Source organism: Rhineura floridana, chromosome 2 (genome assembly GCF_030035675.1).
Source record: "Rhineura floridana isolate rRhiFlo1 chromosome 2, rRhiFlo1.hap2, whole genome shotgun sequence".
NCBI lineage: Eukaryota > Metazoa > Chordata > Lepidosauria > Squamata > Rhineuridae > Rhineura > Rhineura floridana.
In genome coordinates, this window is record NC_084481.1 from 116,211,815 (window position 1) to 116,237,182 (window position 25,368).

The 25,368-nt window shown below is 41.0% G+C and overlaps 1 protein-coding gene and 1 pseudogene across 1 annotated transcript in view; one reads left to right on the forward strand and one right to left on the reverse strand.

The window, feature by feature from the left end:
- Positions 1-5,417: 5,417 nt before the first annotated feature.
- Positions 5,418-25,368, reverse strand: part of NCR3LG1 (natural killer cell cytotoxicity receptor 3 ligand 1) — a 37,895-nt gene continuing 17,944 nt past the window's right edge. Inside the window, exons 6-11 of the mRNA XM_061610252.1 lie at positions 23,401-23,712; positions 21,006-21,320; positions 13,928-14,239; positions 11,098-11,409; positions 9,649-9,711; positions 5,418-7,706 (exon numbers count right to left, since the gene is read on the reverse strand). Coding sequence (XP_061466236.1) covers positions 7,390-7,706; positions 9,649-9,711; positions 11,098-11,409; positions 13,928-14,239; positions 21,006-21,320; positions 23,401-23,712 — 1,631 coding nt within the window. The 3' untranslated portion in view covers positions 5,418-7,389. The remainder of the gene's footprint in view (positions 7,707-9,648; positions 9,712-11,097; positions 11,410-13,927; positions 14,240-21,005; positions 21,321-23,400; positions 23,713-25,368) is intronic.
- Positions 15,453-15,571, forward strand: LOC133378674 (5S ribosomal RNA; annotated as a pseudogene).

Genomic DNA, 25,368 nt, shown 5'->3' on the forward strand with positions numbered 1-25,368 from the left:
TTGTGAGTTCAGGACTGTAAGTTTTGTAAGGTTTTGTTTTGAAATGACCTTATGGGAAGCAGTAGAATGGCATGGGGGTATTTTCAATTTAACATTGCAGAATGTGAAAAATCCATGCTGGCTATAATACACTGCCACTCTTGTGGCTGTATAATTTCAGTGAAAAGTATAAATGCAACCCTGGGGTATTCTGTTGGGTGAGGAGTTTGGCCCTCAAATCCATTTGAGTTCAATTCAAGGCAAATTAAACACCAAATATCTAGAGGAAGGGTGCCAAACTGTGAAAACGGCATGTCAAATTATTTCCTATATCCCTTGTCCCAGCATTTCCCAAGCCTGGTCCCTCTCCTCTTCTTCATGTAATTCTGGGTATCAGTGGTTATCCTCTTTTTTGTTTGTCCATTCCTGACCAAAATGACAATAGAGATGTCCCCAAAATGCTTCCACAGTATTGCTGCTACTGAATCAAAGCAAAAAAATGGCAGCGCTAACAGCAGATGAGTTCTTTTTCCTTACCCTTCAGCTCATGAACTGCATCAGTCTAATCCATATGACCTATCATTGCCAAATCCCACTGTGTATGTTCAAATGGCAAGTGCAAAAGTCCAGTTGAGAAACTGGGCATGTGAAACCACCCTTACAGTTAAAAATGTTAAATGCAGGGGGTTGGAAACTTTTTCAGTCCAAGGGCCATATTCCCTTCTGAAAAACCTTCCATGGGCCACAGTTACGGGTGGGGCCAGAAGTATAGTGGGTGGAACAATCAATGCAACATTTACCTTTGTACAGTGCACTAGTTTCTAACACCCTCACACGCCCCTCTCTATCCTCCAGCCATACAAGCAAGAGGCGTTACTGGAGTTCAAAGACACTTTCCAGCCAGGCAAAAATATTCAGGGTGTGAAGCAGAGCCAATGATGGATGTGGTCTGGAGAGAGGGAGTGGGGCTTGGGAGAGTGTTGAGGGGCCTGGATGGCCACATTTGCCCCCACAGGCCTGAGGTTCCCCCCCCCCCGAGTTTACTGTATTGTGTTTGTACAATTAGCATCTCTGTCTCCTGTCATTCAAAGTATTGTTTCTCTGTAGGTCTGGCAACACATCAGTTAGCTTAATCCACAACCCAGTTTAAGGCATACACAATTGTCCCTTGTCCATGTAAAGTTACAACTTTTTCTTCTGTTATTATTGCTTTTGTGTTCTTAATCAGTTTGCTGATACAAATTGAACAGATGGAGCATTTCTCCTATCTGAAACATCAAACTGTTGTCAGGACAAAAGGCAGCAACTCTGTGAAGCAGATTATCCATGGCCCATAAAGAAAACTGTGTGAATTTGTTCTTCAGCTGCAATTCTATACACACTTAAATGGGAGTAAGTCCCATAGAACACAGCAGGATTTACTTCCAAGTTATACAGGCACAGGATTACACTGTAAAATGAGAAGACTTGGATTAAAACTGAATCAGCCTCATTTGGACCAAAATTATTTTAAATTGAGACCTTATGTGGCCTGTTGATCAGCTTGATTTATTCCTGTACTTACTGTATTACACCCTCTCCTGTCTACCTGTTTCAAGGGCATGCAAAACACTTGAAGAAAATGCAATTATAAATAGGGTTTTTTTATTCAAGGGCCCAAGTATTGTATCTCTGATAGATATATCATCTAAATGTAAAGAAAAAATGTCAAAGAAAATAGTAATAATGTGATAAATCTTGGTTTAAGTAAGATTGGTGAAAACATCAGTCAGGTCTCAAAGGCTCTTATAAATGGCATGCAATTTTAGTAAGACCAGTGATTTTGATTCTGTCTTTAGTCTTATGCTAAAATAAGAATTGTATCACACTGATAAATTCTGATGCTTTTCAGATTAATGGTTCCTTACATTCAAGCTGCAAATATGTTTTGAGTGATTTTGGTTATTCATATTAACCTATACTTAGAAAGCAATAAAATTGCCATTGTAAGAAAACACTTCTTTAAAAAAAACCTAACCAGTGGTCTTATGAAAGATGGTTTTGATGCAAGATAGCACACACATATTATCACAATCAATTGAAAAAACTTGGGGATAGTAAGAAAGGGATTTTAAAGAATGCCAAAGAGAAGTAAAGGCACAATTTAGGCAAAGTTAAGCTTTGATTAGATTACTTTCTCTTGGTAAAGAAAAATACCAGCTTATGAATCCCAGTACTGGCACCAGACTGCAGAGGCCCTCAGCAACAGGCAGTGGCAGCAGGCACCTCCAGGTGCTTAAAAAGGCCCAGCGGCATCAGCAGATTAGTGCGCTGTGTACGCATGCCTCCCACTGTCCAAAATCAGGGTAAGCATGTGCCCACAGCATGCTGATGTGGTGCTGCAGTGGCACAGGAAGTTGCATGGCTAGCCTGTGGCAGCAGCAGAATGTTGCCTGGGAGCGTGGCTGCCGCTCTGCAGTCCACGTCAGCAGCAGGTCATGGGGCACACACTCTGGGACCTGATAATAGCACGGATATCGGAGCGGAAGCTACTCCCACCAGGGGCCCCTCTCAGTGCCTAACCTGGCCACCCGCTGGTGCCAGGCCTGAATCCCAACATAAATGGAAAAAAACCCCTATGTTTTCCACACCGTAACTTGCCCTGATCCAGGAAGAGTGCAAAGGATACAAAGTAGGCTTCTGCATACAGATCTCATTTCTGTATTGTTTTACAGTGCAAAAAGTCCTATGTGGAGTAATCAACAACACCGATTTCCAGCGCCTTAGGCTGCAGATGTGGGCAGTGCCAATGTGAAGATCAGCTATGTCAGATCTGACAGTGCTAATCTATTTGAAGTGTGGGGAACTGAATCCAGGCCTATCCTTTCCTCCTTGCTGACAGCAGCAACCGCTCATTCAGTTCTGCCAGTGCAAAGGTCCTAAGGTACAGTAGGATACACACTTTAACCTACAGACAAATGTTCTTGATCAGATCCAATAGTAGGGCAGACAACACACAGTTGAAGTTAAAACCTGATCCTACATTTGGCAAAACAAAGGAGAGTATTTTGCTCTGGCCTGTGCACCCCATAGGATGCTATGCATTCCATCTCTGAAAGATCTGTATGGCAAACCCTGAATGACAAAACCATGTAAGGATAGGCAAGAGCCGCCTGTGAACAATTAGTTGTTCTTATTACAAGCAGCAGGGCTAGAACTGAATTCCAGGGGAGATAAAATAGCACCTGTATGGCTATAGCTATCAATCTATTTATCAGTCTGGTGAGCTTCTGCCTCAACTCAGTAACATAAAACCATACCAGGCATTTAATCTGTGGATGCTTAAACCCAAGGAAGTTAATTTCAAAATGGGAAACAATCCTATAAAGAGTACCGCAGGAGCACTTGAATGAGCACCCAAGGCTATGCAGGACAGCTTTAATAATAAGTCAAATTTGGTATGACCTTCACAAAGCACAACATTTGGGAGAAAATTCAATGCATTCAAAGTATGTGTCTTTCACTGCAGCAACCTCATAGCAACCTATCAAGAAGTATCTCTGCTGGAATGAGCTGAAAGTTTGCCTACAGAGGATGAGGTGGATTGAGGTGTTCGCACAAATAAAAGTAGACAACAGAATTTTGCCTCCACTGAATTTAGTAAGATTAAAAGCATTTCTTGGAATGGCAGCAGAGCAAATTCACTATTACTTGCCTCCTCATGAGTTACCAATGCAAAGAATCCAGTTTCAGTGTAATAGGATCACACCCATTCAAGCCAGTGAATTAACACTCCGGTATGTCCTGAAGAAGTTCCTCATGCCAGAGAAGTTCCCACTTGGGAGGAATTCCAGCAGCTGACAGGCTATTAAGTAATTCTAATAATATGTAATAAACAAACCTTGAGTGAATTGAAACAATTATATATGGTTCTTTTTTGAACTGTTGCTGGCACAATGTTTGTTTTAGTACCAAAAAAACCCAGAAATTTACTCATAGTAAAAATCATTCATTTGGACATGTTATATAAATTTGATTCCGACTGTCAGCTTCCAATAAGTGTTTATTATTTTTTTTCCTACATGAATGTTAATAGTCTTCTAGTGAAGTACTACCAAGAATTGTGTTACTTGGTCCTGATGCAGAAGGCCGTGAGTGCATGTGGTTTAAAATCATGAGGCTCAAAATAAAGGGAGTCAGAATTTGGGGCTTCTATTATGATCTTGTTTCATCACTTTTAGAGCATTAGCCAGTTGGTTACAAGTTTCAAAAACAATACAAAAAAAACTAGTGTTTTCTTAAATCTGCTTGAAGATAATGCATGGATGGCTAATTGGCAACCTGTGAACCAGATGCACCACTGAGAACAATGTTATTTTGCCTTCATAGCTCTACAGGAAATGTTATTAAGAAAACTGATGTTTAAAAGTTCTTAAAGAAAATTGCATCCAACAGATTTTTCCCTATAATAGAATACCATCATAGGAGATATGGCATCAGTGAAACTTCTGTCTCCCTTGATATTCTAAAAAATACAGAGGCTCTGTTCTAGATGGAATATGACTACCTGAAGAATGCCTTACTGAGGCAATTATCAGTCTGGGTGACCAAAAAGAGGGCAGACAATGGTCACAGACCTCAAGCAACTGCACTCTGAGCTATGAGAGCTTTATTTCAGGGGAAACTACCTGAGACAGTCACTTTGCAAATTCAAAGTGGTAAGCATTTCACTGACTCCCTCTATGATTCTATGTACTATTTTTGATTCAGTTGCAAGAAGGGATACATGTTACAAAATAACATGTCCTGTCCCAGACACAGGCTATTAAAAGACAAGAAGACATCAAGCACACATTTAAGGAGACTGCGAGCTTCATGATCCTTCAGATTATGAAGAACAGTGGGAATCAATCATCCAAGAGTGAAGCATGTTCAACTTTTAAGGATGCTGAGCATGTGTAGATTTCAGAAGTGGTGTTGGAGACATTTCTAAATAGCTTCTACTTTCTATTTGCCTTTTTTAAAAAAATGATGGACATGTTAAGGTGATTGGGGGCGGGTAGGATAGGACCCTACTGAGTCCTGACCTGAGTCCTCAGCCCTTCTATAACAGTCAGAAGAAATGAGCCAACTGGCATGATACAAAGCTGTTCATCCACAAGCACCTACACTGTATCAAGCTAAACAGGCCAGAGAATTTGCGTGCAGAGCAAATCCCTACCTTGCTTGAAAATCTGGAACTAAGCTAGAGCATCCATTTCTAATGCAGTAACAAACTATTCTGATGTACTATTCCGATTTACTTTTACTCTTCTATATCCTGCCTTTAGGGCAGGCTCAAGATATTGTGCTGTCTGAAGCAACGCACCAAATCACACCCACCACTCCATTTGAGTAGTCAGAAAAGGGCAGGATATAAATTTTATTTATTTATTTATTTATTTATTTATTTAAGTCATTTCTATACCACTTTATATTATTTGGGAAACAATCTCAAAGCAGTTTACAACCAAGATTAAAACACTGAACTATACATCACAAAATATTTTTTAAAAATGTTACAAATTCAGGCCAAATATAAAAGACACATTCAAAACAGCATAATTAACAGAAAAATAAAAATATTGTCTTAAACATAAACATTATGAATTAAGAATCAAATGCAAAATACAAACTGTCAAAACAGCATCATTAGTTAATTAATTAAAAGAACTATACTAAACCAGGTAACCTCCCTTGTACACTGTGGGAATGCTGTGGACATAATATACGTCGACTTCAGCAAAGCTTTTGACAAAGTGCCCCATGATATTCTGATTAGCAAGCTAGCTAAATGTGGGCTGGATGGAACAACTATTAGATGGATCCACAGTTGGCTCCAGAATCGTACTCAAAGAGTTCTTATCAATGGTTCCTTCTCAAACTGGGCAGCAGTAACAAGTGGGGTACCACAGGGCTTGGTCCTGGGTCCAGTGCTCTTCAACATTTTTTTTAACGACTTGGATGAGGAGGTATAGAGCATGCTTATCAAATTTGCAGATGATACAAAATTGGGGGGCAGAGCTAATACTGTGGAAGATAGAAACAAAATTCAAAGGGACCTTGATAGGCTGGAGCATTGGGCTGAAAACAACAGAATGAAATTCAACAGGGATAAATGCAAAGTTCTACACTCAGGAAAAAGAAACCAAATGCATAGTTATAAGATGGGGGATACTGGCTCAGCAATACAACATGTGAGAAGGATCTTGGAATTGTTGTTGATCACAAGCTGAATATGAGCCAACATTGTGATGTGGCTGCAAAAAAGGCAAATACTATATTAGGCTGCATTAACAGAAGTATAGTTTCCAAATCGCGTGAAGTATTAGTTCCTCTCTATTCAGCACTGGTTAGGCCTCATCTTGAATACTGCATCCAGTTCTGGTCTCCGCACTTCAAGAAGGATGCAGACAAAGTGGAACAGATTCAGAGGAGGGCAACAAGGATGATCAGGGGACTGGAAACAAAGCCCTATGAGGAAAGACTGAAAGAACTGGGCATGTTTAGCCTGGAGAAGAGAAGACTGAGGGGAGATAGTATAGCACTCTTCAAAGTACATACAAGGTTGTCACATAGAGGAGGGCCGGGATCTCTTGTCGATCGTCCCAGAATACAGGACATGGAATAATGGGCTCAAGTTGCAGGAAGCCAGATTTCAACTTCCTAACTGTTAGAGCCATAAAACAATGGGATCAATTACCTAGAGAGGTAGTGGGCTCTCCGACACTGGAGGCATTCAAGAGGCAGCTGGACAGCCATCTGTCAGGAATGCTTTGATTTGGATTCCGGCATTGCACAGGGGGTTGGACTCGATGGCCTTATAGGCCCCTTCCAACTCTACTATTCTATGATTCTATAAACATGAGATGTTTTGGGAGTGGAGGGGATGTCTGGCTCCCCATCACCATTCCCTCCTGCATAGGGAAAAAAATTAGTTTGGAGGTCTGGAGCCCCTCACCTCAGCACAGGCCTTCTCCTCTCTGGGCAGGATTCGAACCCACGAATGCAAGATTTCTGCACACACACCCCAGTGCAGCAGAAGTGACCACTAATAAATAAATAAATAATAAAATTGTATTAAACCTGTAAATTTCCATCCTTGCTGTGCTAGAGGGTACAGTTATATCTGGGATTGCAGCTTCTGTTTGCTACATGCAGGGTGATGTTGCTAAGATACCAAGAAGAGGGGTACTGATACTGACAAGGTCGGCCCTGAGTGCACAGGGTTGTGGGTTCTTACTTTCTTCTTTCCTCCGTATCTACATAGCGTCCTTGTATGTTGAACATTAGTTCAGCTAAGCTCACAAGTTATCAACAGCAGTCATCCAATGCAGGATGATGACATGACCAAGTTGCTTATTTGAATGTTCACTGTCTTTACTTAATGCTTTATTGGGTTTCTAAAATGAAGGTTTCTTCCAATGTTTCCTCATCTGCACAAACTTCACATCTGATTTCATAATTTTTCTTATCTTTTTCAGTTGTAATGGTCACATATGAAATAAAACCAGATTCCTCTTCACAGCTTTTGTTATTTATTTCTTCATCAACTGGAAATATTCCTATGTACCAGGAAACATAGGCTCCTTGTAGGCTTCTTCCAGGTACAAAACAGCAAAGAGTCACCTTCTCACCTGGCTTTGGGTTGCTGGTGACACACTCTATTTTCATAGGCATAGCTACTTCTTTGCTGGTGGGCTTAGAACCTAGGGAAAGACACATTGAATACGAAAGCACTTTGGAAGGACATACCTCTCAGTGGAAGAGAGATCTCACTAATCTTAACTGTCCACGACTGTGATGTTCAAAATTCAATTATTTGCATATGTTCCTTTAGTTGGGAAATTTGAATGTCTGTTCACAGTGCATGATGTGTTACCCCACCCCCCACTCCGCCAGCATCCAGACTGGTGTTGGGAATGGAAGGAAATGGAAGCTACAATCAAGATACTGCTAATTAAAAGGGTAGGAGAATTAAAAGGGCAAAGGAGACACAAAAGAGAGTGTTTGTAACTGAAGAGCGAATCAATGATTGACAGCAGGGGTGTATGAGGGAATGTTGGATGGAGTCAGAGTGAGTGACAGGTGCAGAGAACAACAGATGAACCAGGACAGGAGAGTAAGGGGGAATGTGATGAAAGAGGCAAAATGAAAGCCTTGATAAAATAATTGGGGTAAAAAGGAGAGGCAATTATGTTAGGTCAGGCTGTTACAACTTAAAAAGGAGAGAGGTCAGCGTTAACAAGCTGTGGGAGCAACAGTACACATTAATTCAAAAATCTGGAAATGAATGGGGGGCATGGGAAGCAGGGGGGGCATGGGAAGCATGGGAAGACAGGAAGGAACATGAAGACTGGATTGGGAGGGAGCTCACAAGGTGAAGAGTCGAGGGATTAGAGGAGAACTTTTTTAAAAAGAAATCCCTAGTTCTTGGAGATATCCTGAAATCCAGATCTATCACTGCAATAACCTGAATAACCACATTCCACTGCATGCCCTATAGGGGCTCTCAGACTATTCTATGTGGCTTGGCAACACTTTAAAATGTCTTACAGTAATATTCAAGGGCCTCACAGCGCTTATTCTCATTTGTGATTTTTCACTGAATATTGGTAATGGAGAAATATACCTGATCTTACAGGGAGGCAACAATCAGAAGTGTGGCACTGAGTGATCCAGGAAATTATGCCATAGGTGGGACATAATGCCTCAAGAATTCCTTGAAAGTGATGCAAAAGCATGCCTCCATGAAATCAAGTTGCCAGGGCAGATGCCTCTTGTCCATAGCAGGCAGGCAGTTGTTGCACTGAGGTTTGGACCAAGAGAAACGTGCAATGCTTCTGAGTGCTCTAAAATTCAGCATGACACGAGACTTCCACCCTTGAGCCCACTATATGCTTCAGAGAACATGGGAAAACTTCTGAAGAGGTTCTCCCAGGTTGCCTTGAAGAAACATGACATGAGGAACTCCTCTTCACCCTTCCTGTTTCCTTGCACATGCCAAAGGGCTGAGGGAAAGTGGTGGCCACAAATAATAGGTGGCTCTTATGTCAGTTTGTGGATCCCTGTGCACATGTTTTGCTGCCCTGTACCAGAATAGACTGAGGTGATCTTTCAGATCATCATTACAATGAATGTATACATTTAGAGTTACTTAATGGTCTGGTTGAGATACAATAATCTCAGTCTAATAAACCATGGTTTATTAGGTCGTGAATAAACATTGTGTCCTAGTATTCTCTCCTCCCATTCTCTCTCAAAAACTTCTAAACCACCGTTTCCTGATTTTCTTTCAGCTTACAAACTAGGATATGAAACCTCTGGACCAATGTGCAATGCACTTTCATTTTACCTACATTTAAGCAAAAGGTACATTTAGGAGAGCCAATGTGGTGTAGTGATCAGACTGGAACCTGGAACACCAGGGTTCAAATTCCTGTTCAGCCATGAAGCTCACTGGGTGACCTTGGGCCAGTCACAGTCTCTGGGTCTAACCTACCTCCCAGGGTTGTTTTGAGGATAATATTGGGAAAGGGGAGAACCATGTTTGTACGCCACTTGTCAGATCCTTGGAGGGGAAAGGTAGGATATAAGATTAATTAATTAATTATAATGAATTTAATAATAATAATAGTAATAAATACTCACTTCTTATTCTTCCTATGTGGTTTTGCCTTACCGGGGAAGTGTGTAGCTGCTCAAGGCTGCCTTCTTTAAAAAGAAGAAATAAAATATTAATATTTAACTATTTTTAAGCCTTGGAACAGACAGCATGCCATATAAGAGAAATACCTCCAATAAAAGTGCTACTCCACTGATCTGTATTAATGTTCTACAATTAGTCAATAAATCACTCATATGTCTTCCAAGTATAGCATTTTGGGGAGGAAGGATTAATGGAAAAATTAAAAATCTAATTCTTTGATAAATTCAAGATGAAAGTGCAAAAGATTAATGTGTTCTAAGAGCATCATGTTGATTTTTATACCTTATAACAACCAAAGATACTAGTCTTCTCAATAGTCAATACACATGCTATGATATATGGAATTCCTAAACCATACCTAATGAGCATCTCTGATTTTCAAGATGACCTGGTACAATGAAATGAAACTGAAAGCACATTTGATGGACTTTCATTTTTCCAGTTTAATATATTATTTAAAACCTTCTTCCTTTTTACAAATAAAATTACAGTTGACATTCCTCATACCACTGCCGCCCTGGGCTCCTACTGGGAGGAAGGGCAGGATATAAATTTAATATATTAAATTTATTTTAATAAACAACAAATTTAATAAACAACACTATTGGCACTGGAAAGAAATAGATATAGCTCTGGATGTTTTTCTGCAGTAAGGACCAAACTGATTCATGGTGCAATTTTGCCCCCTAAGGGCACAATCAACAAAAAGTGTCCCATCATACCTACGTGCCTGCTCCCTTTCCCTCATGTACATCAGCGTAGAACTGTTGAGCCCCAGCAAATCCCAGACATATGTGGGAGCTGGATCCCATGCAGTCCATTGGCCTTACAACCACCGCAAGTGCTGACCTGATCAGCCACAAAACCTACCGGCCAGCAATCAAGCAGCAGTTAAGTAGTTGTACAGACCATGGGCTGCACATGTTCGGCTCCCAAGTGTGCCTGAGGTTTGTGAGAATTCAAGGGCCTGCATTAACAAGTACAGTAAGGTGGGTCCTAGCTCAGTGGAGCACTTCTGGGGAACATTTTTAAAGGTAGCCATAAGTGTTCCTGCTCTTTTGAGTCATAGCAGTGTTCAGATCATAACGATTCAAAACTAAATCTTAAGTTAAATATTCCCCAAATGGCAAGGAATGAGGAGTCCTTTGGGTTAATATCAGTGGCCATGATATTACTGGTGACATACGATGGAACAACTCAACAAGCACTTCTGTTGCTTAGTCATGACTAATAGGCTGAGGAGTGGAATCACTTCTTTCCATTTTTCACATTAATGGCTTTTGAAGGGAGGTGCCTGGATCCATCTTAAAAATTGAGAAAGATCTACATATTCAGCATTGAAAACATTTGTTCATCTGGAAAGCTTCTACACATTTAAACATTATTCTTACCTTTCCCGTTCAACACAAAGCTTTTTTCTTGAAAAGACTTTGTTGCTGGGTGTTTAACTTCACATCTGATTGCCTGCCCAACGCCTCTTTGGAGTGCTTTTGGACTAAACTCTATTTGGCTTTTAAAATAACATAATTTATTTTCTCCAATCTTAATGTTACTGGTGTTGCCTTCATATATTTTTTCCCACCCTTTGTACCACGTCACTTGTATGTTGCGAGGTGCAAAATTTGATATAAAGGTTTCAAGAAAGATGTTCTCGTTACTTTGTACTGGTCTTGCCTTTATTTCAGACACAAGAGGGGAGATAGCTAAATGGAAAGGAAAACAAGTATTTGAAGTGACAATGCAAGAAAACAGAAACATAAATGTCTGCCTTATACCAAGTCAGGTTATTGGTCCAACTAGCTCAGTTTTGTCTACAGCATCTGGCAGCAGCTTGGAGGATTTCAATCATTCCAGCCATGTTTGGAAATGCTAGGGATGAACCTGGAACATTCTGCATGCAAAGCAGATGCTCTTCCACTGAGCTACTGCCTTCCCCAAGACCTCCTGACTATTTGGTCAGTGTAATTAATGAAACAATGTAAGCATTTTTAATTTAACACGGCAAATTGTGCTTGATATTTGAAGTACTGTGCATAAAAACCATTTCATGAGACCGCTCTGTGTGAGGTCACTCCATGTTTTCCAGCCAAGATTTTACAGAGCACATGGTGAAAACATGATCTGCCCCATTTTTTTTACAAGCACAAACTGATAATGGAAATACCTGCATCTTTCTGCATAGGTGGCTGTTAGCATCACACCTAACAGTAGCTCCACATGGCAATCTGTTTGTGTTAAGTGGCCTGCTATGTGGTTTGGCAATTTCTACCATGCCAATGCCTCGTTTTCTCAGTCTGCATTAGTGTGGTTCAAATATGGTCTCAGAATTACACATTTTACTCACAGGTAACATAAGCCTATTCTATAAACTTTCTTCTACCCAAGATAGGAATTTTATAAAGAATAATTCATCCTAATTCATCTCCATAGAGTAAAGAAGGAAATCTGAAATGTCACATTTCAAATCAGCAGGGTTGTGAGGATGTTCATCTTCGATTAATATTTATTTATTTATTTATTTATTTTATTAAATTTCTATACCGCCCCATAGCCGAAGCTCGCTGGGCGGTGCACAACAGTCAAACATAAAAATACAATAGGTCACATATAAACAAATTTTAAAACTTTTTTTAAAAACTTTAAAATTATAAAATACCCAGAAGAATCAAGACAGTTTTCAACACATACTAAAATGCTAAAATGCCTGGGAAAAGAGGAAAGTTTTAACCTGGTGCCGAAACGATAGTAATGTTGGCACCAGGCGTACCTCATCAGGGAGATTGTTCCATAATTTGGGGGCCACCACTGAGAAGGCCCTTTTCCTTGTTGTCACCCTCCAAGCTTCCCTATGGGTAGGTACCCGGAGGAGGGTCTTCGATGTAGAGCGTAGTGTATGGGTGGGTTCATATCGGGGGAGGCGTTCCACCAGGTATTGTGGTCCCGCGCCATATAAGGCTTTATAGGTTAAAACCAGCTCTTTGAACCTGGCCTGGAAACATATAGGCAGCCAATGAAAGCAAGCCAGGATCGGTGTTATATGATCGGAACACCTAGTCCCTGTTATCAATCTGGCTGCTGCATTTTGTACAAGCTGCAGTTTCTGGACCGTCTTCAAAGGCAGCCCCACGTAGAGCGCATTGCAGTAATCTAACTTCGAGGTTACCAGAGCATGGACTATATACATCTGAAAAGATGATTTTGGATTCTCTAAAAACTTGGGTGAACTACTACTATCACCGCCAATGTGTGAACATTTGATTTTGTTTTTCATTGGATTTTTACCTTATTTCGCCTCAGGGAATTTTCAGAACCACTGAATGCAAGTCTGCAAGAAGACTTGGACTTTAAAAAAAATCTGATGGTACTTCAAAAATATCAGACACTAGGAAAGCATGATTGGTAGTAGAGACATAGCTATACACCTAGTAAAGTAACAAACATGTCATATCTCCCAAGATGCAAAAGAAACAGATTCATTTCATAACATTACCTTGTTCTTCAATAGAGAATGGTGGTGTTCCTCATCTGCATAAATAGTTTTTGTTGATTTTTAGAATTGGTTTTATTGTTTTCAGAGTTTGTTGAAATGATTGTATTGTTTTAGAGCTTGTTTTGTTATATTTTATTTAAATTCCTTTTTGATGAGGTGCACCTGGCGCCAACACTGTTATCTTTTCGGCGCCAGGTCAAGATTTTCCTCTTCTCCCAGGCATTTTAGCATGTGTTTTTAAATTGTTTTTATAAAAATGTGTTTTTAAATTTGTATATTTGTTTTTTAATATTTTTAATTGTTGTAAACCGCCCAGAGAGCTTCAGATACGGGGCGGTATAAAATGTAATACATAATAAAAAATAAATAATAATAATAATTTTTATCTTGTATACTCCAGTACACTTTCTTGGTGTACAGCAATAAGACACACTTAAGATTATTTCACTGGTAATATTGAATGTATTCTATGTTAAATTGTTTATTTTTGTCCTATTTGAATTTATTTATGTTTTGTAAACTAACTTCCCACCCCAATGCTTTTTATTTTGATATAGGAATGTTTGTAACACACTGTGGGCACAGCTCACTGCGTCATACAAATAAACTCAACTGATTAAAAAAAAACATGTTTCAATGGCATAAGACTATGAAGTGGTTTATAAATCTGTTAATAATATCACACTTTGCCAAAAGATGAAAAAGAAGACCAGAAGATTCTCAGTACATACCTGGGAGCTTTAGATACACATTTTTCATAATGGGTTTTGTAAGCTTGTTGTGGATCACCTTGAAAGTAATGGTCTTATCATAATCCAAAGCTGTAGGTTTAAGCCTGTACTCAGAAAATAACTTGAAACAACCATTTGAATCTTCCAGTGGCCCCTTTGTGTCTACATCAGTCTTTACTGTATTATCCCCATCAAGCCATTGACTTTCAATGTCACTGGGATAGAAATCCATGACTTCACAAGTTAGAGACAAACTATTTCCATATTCAGGGTCATTTGGTTCCAGAATAATATCTTTAACTTTGGGGAAACCTACAAAAAGGCAGAAACAGATATTTATTTATTTTATTTTATTTATTAGATTTGTTAGTCGCCCATCTGGCTGGTTGTCCAGCCACTCTGGGCGACGTACAGAATAAAAACATACAAATACATTAAAACATTAAAATCTCAACAGTAGTAATAAACCTAACCCACCCCAAAAACCTGTCTGAAGAGCCAGGTCTTCAAGGCCCGGCGGAAGCTCATCATAGAGGGGCATGACGGAGATCGTTTGGGAGGGAATTCCACAGAGTGGGAGCCACAATAGAAAAAGCCCTCTCCCTAGTCCTCACCAGTCTAGCTGTTTTAACTGGTGGGATACAGAGGAGGCCTTTTGAGGCTGATCTTATTGCGGGGCATCCTTGATGAAGCTGGAGGCGCTCTTTCAGATAAAGTGGGCCGAGACTGTATAGGGGTTTAAAGGTCAAAACCAACACCTTTAATTGGGCCCGGAAAATAACCGGCAACCAGTGCAACTCCTTCAGCAACAATGGATTGGAAATCATATTTAAATTCAAAGGATAACAATACATCCAGTATTATACAGCACTAAATTAGATGTGACAAATTGCAATGGGTTGCCATGTTAGTCTGTTAACGCAAAAACAAAAGCGAGTCTCGTGTCACCTTGTAACAGATTTATTGTGGCATAGGCTTTCATGGACTACAGCTCACTTTATCATATGCACAAGCTGTATCCTCAATGGGCTTCACACACACACACATATATATACAGGTACAGAGAAAATAACTGAGATTAAAAGACCACAAAAAGAAAGAGGTAACAATTACTGAATGTCACCCTGTTTATCTTGTGTTTTAGCTTTTGCACAGGAATGTCACAGACAGTACCTCTTGTATTTCATGGCCCTCTGGGCACACATTTTTAGCTCTTGTTCACAGAAATTCATGCCACAGCAAATCTGTAAGGGTGGTATCTAACTAAACACTTCTGGTAGTGCAAGCACTTTTGGCTACAGAACAAAACTTCCCCTCCTTCTCTTCTCCCCATGTACTCCCGGCACATCTGCTAAATCTATTGTGGGGTTCCAGAGCAGATTTAGGGATAGAGGGCATAAGGGCACTGGAGAACAAGTGGAAATTCCAATGCACAGGTAGCAGAACTGTTTAGTTTAGCACAGCCCTTAGTCTTTAAATTGCCACAAAACTTCTTTTGTTTTTATATTAAATTATCGTTAAAAGGCCCTATGGCCATACTACCCTGAACAAGCCCGATCTTGTCTGATCTTGGAAGCTAAGCAGGGTCAGGCCTGGTTAGTACTTGGATGGGAAACCACCTGGGAATACCGGGTGCCGTAGGCTTAGAGGAAGGAAATGGTAAACCACCTCTGAATACCTCTTACCATGAAAACCCTATGAATATATCCAAAAAAGATTCATAGGTTCGCCATAAGTCATAATCGACTTGAAGGTATATAGCAAAAACAACAAAAGGCCATACATCTGGTACTTGATACAAGACTGTATAATCCACAGCTGGTTTATTTAAAAGTAAGTCCCACTGAATTTCATTCTCTGGTAAAAGTGCTTAGAACTGCAACCTAAATTATACATTTGTATTTAACTAAAAACATGCCATAACGCAACCAGTTACTGAGTGTGTTCCGTAAGCAAAAAGCATGAAACCAATGCTTCAGATTTATAAAGGAAAAGTAGATGTGGTACCTACATATGCACTACAATTCAAAGTGCTGGTTGGGGTCTTTGCAGCTGTAGACAGCCTTCCCCACCCTTGGGTCCACAGATGTTGCTGGACTACAACTCCCATCACCCCCAGCCAGCATAGCCAATGGTCAACCTCTTGTGGTCCAAGATTAGGGAAGCCTGCTCTAAATGGCCTGGGCCAGCACAGGGAGTGCCTTCACTTGGTTCCTCTCCATTCCAAGAGATGGCCTGGGAAGGCCATTCTCCATGTCTCACATTTTACATGAGAGCAACTGGTGAAGGTGTGGGTTAGGGATTTCTTAACAGTGGCCCAATTTTGAATTCTTAGGAGAGACTACTTGGCACCTAGCCTGCAATCACTCCAGATGAATGCTGAAAATCTTTCTGTTTCTGAAGTATTTTCCCCTCAAATAAAACATAGTCTTCCATACTGATTTAACACCTGCTGTCTCAATTTTTGATTACGCTGCCTTTTTACGTCAGAACCATTTGGGGCTTTTTAATATTTGAATGGTGTATTTCTACCATTAAATTCTATGGTATTTAGTATTATATTCACTAATAGGCAAAATACCTTGCGGTTTAAGAACATACCTATAGCCCACAGCTATTCTATTAAACTTTAAAAAAGCAGGGTAATTGGGCAGCTATAGTGAATGCACCTGGGGAGGAGACCTGAACTCCTCTCTGAGATATTGTACTGCCCTACAAATTGGTCAAAATGCAAACACCATTTGGGTTGGTCTTTCACAGTCCAATCCACTTCCTGTGTAGCTTGGAAGAATTTGGTAACATGTTGCCACCACTCACCATATGCTCAGAGGCACATGTTACCAAATTCTTCCAAGCGACACAGGAAGTGGATTGGACTCTGAAAGACCAACCCAAATGGTGTTTGTATTTTGACCAATTTGTAGGGCAGTACAATATCTCAGAGAGGAGTTCAGGTCTCCTGCTCCCCTGGTGCATTCACTATAGCTGCCCAATTTCCCTGCTTTTTTAAAGTTTGATAGAAATAGCTGTGGGCTATAGGTACGTTCTTAAACCGCAAGGTTTTTTGCCTATTAGTGAATTTCCCTGCTTTTTAATCCGGGAGGTAAGAAATGGGATCCTGTCCAAGTTTGCTGAGAATGGATGGATCATTTGCATGCTTATTGACTTCAGTGGGATTTACTCCCCTGCAATCATGCTTAGGATAGGTGAAACTGACCACAGAGGATGGGGAGGGGAGGAGGAGGAGGAGGGAGGGGAGGAAATGCAGAGGGGAGGACTGGGAGGGGAGGAGGCAGGATGGAGAGGGGAGGAGAAGGACAGGTTTGATCATTTGCATGTTTATTAAATTCAGTGTGATTTACTCCCGTGCAATCATGCTTTGGATAGGTAAAACTGACCGGGCGAGGGAGGGGGGGAGGGAAGGCTGGAGTGGGCAGGGGAGGAGGAAGGGAGAGGAGAGGGGAAAAGCAGGTCTGATCATTTGCATGCTTATTTTCAATGGGATTTACTCCAATGCAATCTTGGTTAGGATAGGAAACACTGACCACGGGGGAGGAGGAGTGGGAGTGGGAAGGAGCGTATTGGAGGGGGGCAAAGGAAGGTGGAGGGGAGAGCAGGTTTGATCATTTGCATGCTTATAGAGTTCAGTGGTATTTACTTCCGTGCAATCATGTTTAAGATGATAGGTAAAACTGACCATGGGGAGGAGGAAGGGGAGGAGGGGGAAGGGGATGGGGAAAGAGGGGATTGGAAGGGGAAGGGGAGTGAGGGGCAAAGGAAGGGGGAGGGAAGGGGCAAGAGGAGGGGATAGGAGGAAAGAGAAGAGAGGGTGGGTTTGATCATTTGCATATTTTTTGAGTTCAGTGGGATTTATTTCTATGCAATCATGTTTGAAAATGAAAATGGACTGCCTTCAAGTCAGTCCCCACCTATTGCGACCCTTTGAATAGGGTTTTCATGGTAAACGGTATTCAGAGGTGATTTCATCATTGCCTTCCTCTGAGGCTAAGAGGCAGTGACTGGCCCAAGGTCGCCCAGTGAGCTTCATGGCTGTGTGGGGATTCGAACCCTGGTCTTCCAGGTCGTAGTCCAACACTGACCCAGGGAAGGGGCAGGGAGTGGGAGGGGAGGAGATTGGGTGGGTGGGCACTGGGCAGAAGGGAAGCCCCTTTCCTTTCCAAAAGGAAAACATTGTAAACAGAATCATTCTTTTTCAGCCTTTCCCCCACCTTTTTATTCTACAGCAGATACATGTAGCCTCCCACCCAAATTTAAACCAAAGCTTTCCCTGGCCACATCCACACCAGGCCTTTATTTCACTTTGGACAGTCATGGCTTCTCTCAAAGAATCCTGGGAAGTGTAGTTAGTGAAGGGTGCTGAGAGTTGCTAGGAGACGCCCTGTTCCCCTCACAGACCTTCAGTCAGAGTGGCTGACTGTTAACCATTCTCTCAGGGGAATAGGAGTCTCTTAGCACCCTTCACAAACTACACTTCCAAGGATTCTTTGAGGGAAGCCATGACTGCCTCACATGAAATCAAAGTCTGGTGTGGGTGTGGCCCTCTGATTAGGCAAGCCCAGCAGCTGTGAGGCTTTTAGAACACTGTTGGTTCTTACTGAGCATGCTCCGCACTATCATTGGGTCCCAGCCAAAAGTTATTAAATTAATTAAAAATCTGCCAGGCGTTTTTTAAACTTTTAAAATGCAGCAGATGAAGGTCAGAGTATGGGGCAACGTCAGTATTAGGATTACAGGTACTCTGTGAACATGGCTGATTTTTAATTAAAGTCCAAAAGGGCTCTGAGGTTTTTCTCTCTCTTTTTACACTTTGAACTGTCTATACTCTCTGACTGTTTTGTGTATCGCCATGAAAATTGACAGGGTTGTTAAGCAAGTGTTTCTGAGTTCAGGACTATAAGTTATGTAAGGTTTTGTTTTGAAATGAGCTTATGGGAAGCATCAGAATGGCATGAGGGGGTATTTTCAATTTAACATTGCGGAATGTGAAAAATCCCCGCTGGCTATAGTATACAGCCACTCTTGTGGCTGTATAATTGTATGGCATATAAAGTAAAATGAATTAATGTTTACACTTTTCATGTCCCCAACCTATGCAAGATACTCCATCTCAAGCCTATAGACAATGGCTTTAAGATAGGGCAGAGAGAAGCTGGGAAAATTACAGTTGTTTGGTCCACCAGCCTCACTACAAAACTTGATGAAATTCTAGGATGGGGTGAGCAATTAACAGCATAGTCTTGTCAACACTACAAAGCTTGCCTGGATTTGTGTTTTTTTTATGGCTGCTCTCAAGGAATGCTGAGAATTGGAGATCTTTTGTGATGTCTCAGGAGTCTTACAAAATTTAAAGCTTTGCAGGCTTAACTAGTTCAAAACTGGTCTGTATCTGCAATATAATTCAGTATGGGGAGAACTGAGAAGAGCATATACCATGGCAGGACAGCAGTGGCAGTATTCAGTATACTCTAACATATCTGATAGTCATATTTATTTTGATTGATTTATTACATGTATATGATGATCATATGAATTGTCAGGACAGATATATCATGTGAGTGATAAAATTTATACACATGGTTCTGTTTTCTCCAGGTTGGGATATAAAACATGCTATATTTGAACTTTCTGGACTGAAACAGATGAAAGCTTCTGTTTTGAATTTTGATTTGTGTTTTCAATAGTCTTCACCATAATGTTTGTTAGGTTTGTAATTTGTCACTAACTGCTGCTACAATTTTCCCACAAAGATGAACAGACCAGTTTTAAATTTGTTTTCCTAACTTCACCCAAGAAAACTTCTAAACTGTAATTTCATTAAAGGACTGGACACTTCTACATCCTTTGCAGATGCAGAGGTACAAATTGCAATTTTCCGTGGGATGAAGCCATGAGAGCACCACCTAATGACAAACAGGGATGGAGGAAGAAACCTCCCAAGCTAGACTGGGCTCTTTTAATACTAATCAGGAATGACAAAAATAACAGGGGTGCACACCAGCCACACGATTTGATTTGTATCTGTAGCTTTCGGAAGCAGCCCACTCTGGATCTTTCCAATTCATCTCATTAGGACCAAATTAGATCTGTTAAAAATAAAGCTTTGTTCCCACCCCCAATTCATTATAATGGGAAATCTAAATATGGCGATATTTTTATTTTTTTTACAGAATTGGATGCAATTTGCAGGATTAATCATCCCATGGGGATGAATTTATAAAATTTCAGAATGATACCTGCAGTGGTTCTCCCACACAACAATAGACCTTATAGTTTGGGGGTGGGTTCAATAGGAATCATAGGGAGAGGTGGTTGAAAAAGACCATGGATCCCCAGGAAAGACAAGGATGGGATAAATATCACCCTCGCCAGCAAGGCTTCTGCGCCCCCCCCCCCGATTTTTGGGGATACAGCCTTTCATCCCTGAGACAGAGATCTCCACTGGTTTGCATAGCAGAAGAGGTGGTGGTGGAAAAAACAGCACAAATCCACATGAAAAACAAACACAGATTTTAATCCCTCCAAATCACTGTGACTGGAGTGCCTTGGGAAAACAATGCACAGTGATTAAAATCTGGTCCCATCCATCAAAACTCTCCACTCTGTCCTCACTCAAGTTCAGGTCATTTTCCTAGTCAACTTGGTTGTGCTTTGCTTTTCTGTTTTAATGCAGCCATTGCTTTCAAAATGCAGCCTGTCTGGGCACCCAAGTCCACAAACGAAGCAGGACTTTAGGAAGTCAGTGATATGATTTGAGATACCTTATCAACAGGTCAGTCTGATCTGGGCATGTGAAAACTTCACGTGAACCACCACTCTGTAATTCAGGAAGTATGCAGAGTCAATGCACACCTCTAAAAGTTAAATGCATGCTTGAATCATCAGTGGAAGCCATTTCCTCACCATGTACCATCAGGAGGTTTTCAACATAAGTGATCAGAGACCACAAGAAATACACACAAAGGAAACAATTCCATTATGCATCTTGAATTGTATATAAACAGTTTTGACAGGAAACTCAAGTATTTGTGCATTGCACAAGAACTTGTTGAGTAATCACCTTTTAACAGGAGTGGATATCTGAATCTTAGAGTTTTGTTACAATGATTGATTTCAACAATGAAGTCTACTGCATGGTCTTCTGGTTTAGGTATAAAGGATACTTGGCTTTTCCTGCTGTACAGCTTTGATATTGGGTCCAGCTGTGGGTCCTCTGCTTCATTTCCAGCATAAATCAGTTCTTCAAAGTCTTTTCTCCAACAAATGTCACACTCAGGTGGGTAGAAATCTTTCACTAAACAAGATAATGTGACAGGTTTTCCACACTCTGGCGCAGCAGGCTCACATTTAATTTTTGAGACTTTGGGAGTAAATACTGTAAGTAAATAAATCACAACAAAAAAAGTGAAATTATTAGTATGTGAAATGCAATCTGAGAAGAAAAAAGTATGGACTTTCTTCTGTCCACATAGGAATTTGTAATGATCGTTGGCAAAGAAGTGCCAAAAATCACAATTCTGATTATAATGAAGTACCAAAATGTATATACAAATGAGCTAGAGAAAAAAAAAGTAAAAAATGAATGAGCAATAAAACAGGACTAGAGGAAGGCACCCACTTAATCACTTTGGTGAAAAGTTAATACATTCTTACCCTAGTATGTGACATTAGGCTGACTTTTAAGGGATTGTCTAATATTCACAACAGTAGATAGCTGTAGAAAACAAAATTCAGCAACCTGTATAAACTATGCAAATCAAAAGACCATTTGTATATATTTGCTAAATTTTGTACACCCAGCTTTTTCTAGTCATGGGGAGTGCAGCCCTGCTTGATATACACTGGAAAGCCTTGACACCATCAGTCCCTGACTTAAGTTCTACCAGGCATTTCTCTTTTAAACTCTCTCTTCATAACCTAATGGTCAAATACTACCCAGCTTTTCAATGGCCGTGTTCCCATGTAACAAGCCAGCATTTCTGTCTTATCTTGGTTTACCATGAATGAGCAGTGTGCTAGTGCATGCTGCTTGGTTACTTCTGCTTCACTCGGACCTTGGCACAAATGGGTTAAACAAACCTGGAATCCTTAGCTTTGTGTTACATTTGAATTATGGATCATGGCTTGTTTTTTCCTGACAAGCCACAATCAGCTCAGTAACCGCAAACAATGGTTTCCGTTTGGGTGGCTACTGTAGTTTATTAGGGAGAAACAGACTATGATCCTTAGCTTAGCTGTAACACACAGCTAGTGCTTCCTGGTTTATCTATCCCACTTGCGCTAGGGAGTGAGAGCATTCAGGCATTGTACACTAGCAAGTTGCTTTAACCCTGATAAATCAGAAACCTGGCTTTCTGTTATGTGTGAACGCTGCCAATGAAATGTAAAGCACTCTGGATACTGTATGTTGTGCGCAGTACCAGTTACTGCGCTTAATACTGTTTATTGTACTTATGCTCACAGCCATGAAAGGAAGGAAAAGAGTGACAATGGTTAATTCTGAGCTCTCATGACGTATTTAACAGGTCATTAGGAATCCTGAAACAAGCTTTCCAAGGCCAAATGAGCAGTCTTTTTGTTGTCCCATGTGCTCTCACTGGTTTCAGCCATCTCACTGGTCCTGGCATGTAGGGTGCGCTATATAGATTGCATGGCTACCTTTTTGCACATATCACAGGCATCTTTCTTTTCCTGGGATATATCCTGCATTCCTGCTGGTACACTACTATACGGAGGTAGATCTATTGGTACATCTCTGGATGATATACAGTAGACCAACAAGGGTTTTTTTTATTTTCAGGTGTTAATACCAGCAGCAGCCTCCCTCCCTCTTTCACCATCAGGAAAATAGTAGATTTTTGTGCAAAGTGACTTGTCAGTTCAGTTTTGGTATGGAAAACAACATTTCTGGGCTGAATATGTTCTCAGACCACACTGATCCTCATTCGAAATGTATGTGCCCTTCCCACGACCACCCTCAAGCCACTTTTTTGTTTCTGGATCTGGTTGGTGGACCTCTGATCTCTAACAAAACAGTGCAGACTTCACAAAACTAAGACTGCCCAGCTCTACACTACAGTGGTGAAGTTACACAGCACAAGAAGCCATTTTCTGGACAAGTTTGAATGTCAAGATTTTTCTCTTAATAAGGAACAGCTGTATACTTTGATCTGGCCAGATGCAGAAAAAGCAATTGTGGAAAGGTTACAGAAAGGAAAATGAAAATCCAATATATTAGAAAACCAAAGATTTCAAAGCTAAAATTTGTCAACAGCTCAATGGGAAAAAAATCTGACAATTTTAAACTTTTGTTCAGCTATCCATCTGCAGGAAGTATATTCCTTAGCAGAATTTTTATTCTAACCGAAAAGTTATGCCTATCTCATCTGCTCTGTGATTAGCTTCGGAAGAGAATACATATAATATGAAAATTATTATTTAAGTCTGTAGCTTACCTATGGTTTTCATCTCCCAAAAAGATACTTTGCACAGAGGTGAACCACAAATATTAGCTTTACAAACAAATATCTTTCCCCTATCTGATACTTGGGGGCAATACTTTATGCTGCTGCTGCAAAAGAAAAGACCATCACGGTCTTTTTTGGGCTCGCTTAAAATTGGTTTTTCTGAAACTGCATCATCATTTTTATACCACTTGACGTCAATCATTTCAGGGAAAAAAGAGTGAATTCTGCAACTAAGTGTTAGCTGCTCCTCTGGATTTGGTACATCTGTGGAGCACTGAACTTTATCCAGTGATGGTGCCGCTAGGAAAGGAAAAAAACACAAGGTTTTAATATTGGAAAAGAGGGAGTAATTTATCGTAATACTGTATATCCAAGTATTGTTAGAAGTAGGGGACTGGACAGATCTGGATTCAAATCTAGGGTTAATATTCACTAATAGGCAAAAATCCTTGCTGCTTAAGAATGTACCTATAGCCCACAGATATTTCTATCAAACTTTAAAAAGCAGGGAAATTGGGTAGCTATAGTGAATGCACCAGGGGAGCAGGAGACCTGACCTCCTCTCTGAGATATTGTACTGCCCTACAAAGTTGTCAAAATGCAAACACACTTTGGGTTGGTCTTTCACAGTCCAATCCACTTGCTGTGTAGCTTGGAAGAATTTGGTAACATGCACCTCTGAGCATATGCTTAAAAATGTAAATGTACTGCCTTCAAGTCGATTCCGACTTATGGCGACCCTATGAATAGGGTTTTCATGAGGCTGGGCGGCAGTGACTTGCCAAAGGTCACCCAGTGAGCTTCATGGTATGTGGGGATTCGAACCCTGGTGTCCCAGGCCATAGTCCAACACCTTAACCTTAGGATAGGTAAAACTGACCATAGAGAGGGAAGCCTGGAGTGGGCAGGGGAGGAGGAAGAAGAGGGGAGGAGAGGAAGAAGGAAGGGAGAGGAGAGGGAAAGGGCAGGTCTGATCATTTGCATGCTTATTGAGTTCAACGGGATTTACTCCTGTGCAATCATGGCTAGGATAGGTAAAACTGATCATGGGGGAGGAGGAGGAGGGGAGAGAAGAGGGTAGGAAGAAGGTGGAGTGGGAGAAGGAGGGGATTGGAAGGGGAGGGATGAAGGAAGGGATGAAGGAAGGGGAGAAATGGAAAAAAGGGAGGTGATGGGAGGGAGGGGGAGGGGGGAGGAGGGGAGGCTAGGTTTGATCATTTGCATGCTTTTTGAGTTCAATGGGATTTACTCCCATGCAATCATGCTTGAAAATGAAATAGACTGCCTTCAAGTCGATTTCGACTTACGGCAACCCTATGAATAGGGTTTTCAGGGTAAGCGGTATTCAGAGGGGGTTTACCATTGCCTTCCTCTGAGGCTGAGAGGCAGTGACTGGCCCAAGGTCACACAGTGAGCTTCATGGCTGTGTAGGGATTCCAACTCTGGTCTCCTAGGTCATAGTCCTAGGATAGGTAAAACTGACCATTGGGTAGGAGGAGGGGGAGGGGGAGGGGGAGGAGTGGGAACAAGGGGATTGGAAGGGGATGGGGGAGGGGAAGGGAGGGGTGAAGGAAGGAACAAGAGGGAGGCGATAGGGAGGAGGAGGGGAGGGCAGGTTTTATCATTTGCATGCTTTTTGAGTTCACTGGGATTTACTCCTGTGCAATCATGCTTAGGATAAGTGAAACTGACCTGGGAGGGGAGAGGGGAGGGGGAGGAGATTGGGTGGGTGGGCACTGGGCAGAGGAGAAGCCCCTTTCCTTTCCAAAAGGAAAACATTGTGAACAGTATTATTCTTTTTCAAGATTTTCCCCACCTTTTTATTCTACAGCAAACACATGTAGCCTCCCACCCAAATTTAAACCAAAACTGTCCCTATCCTTTATTTCACTTTAGACAGTCATGGCTTCTCCTAAAGAATCCTGGGAAATGTAGTTAGTGAAGGGTGCTGAGAGT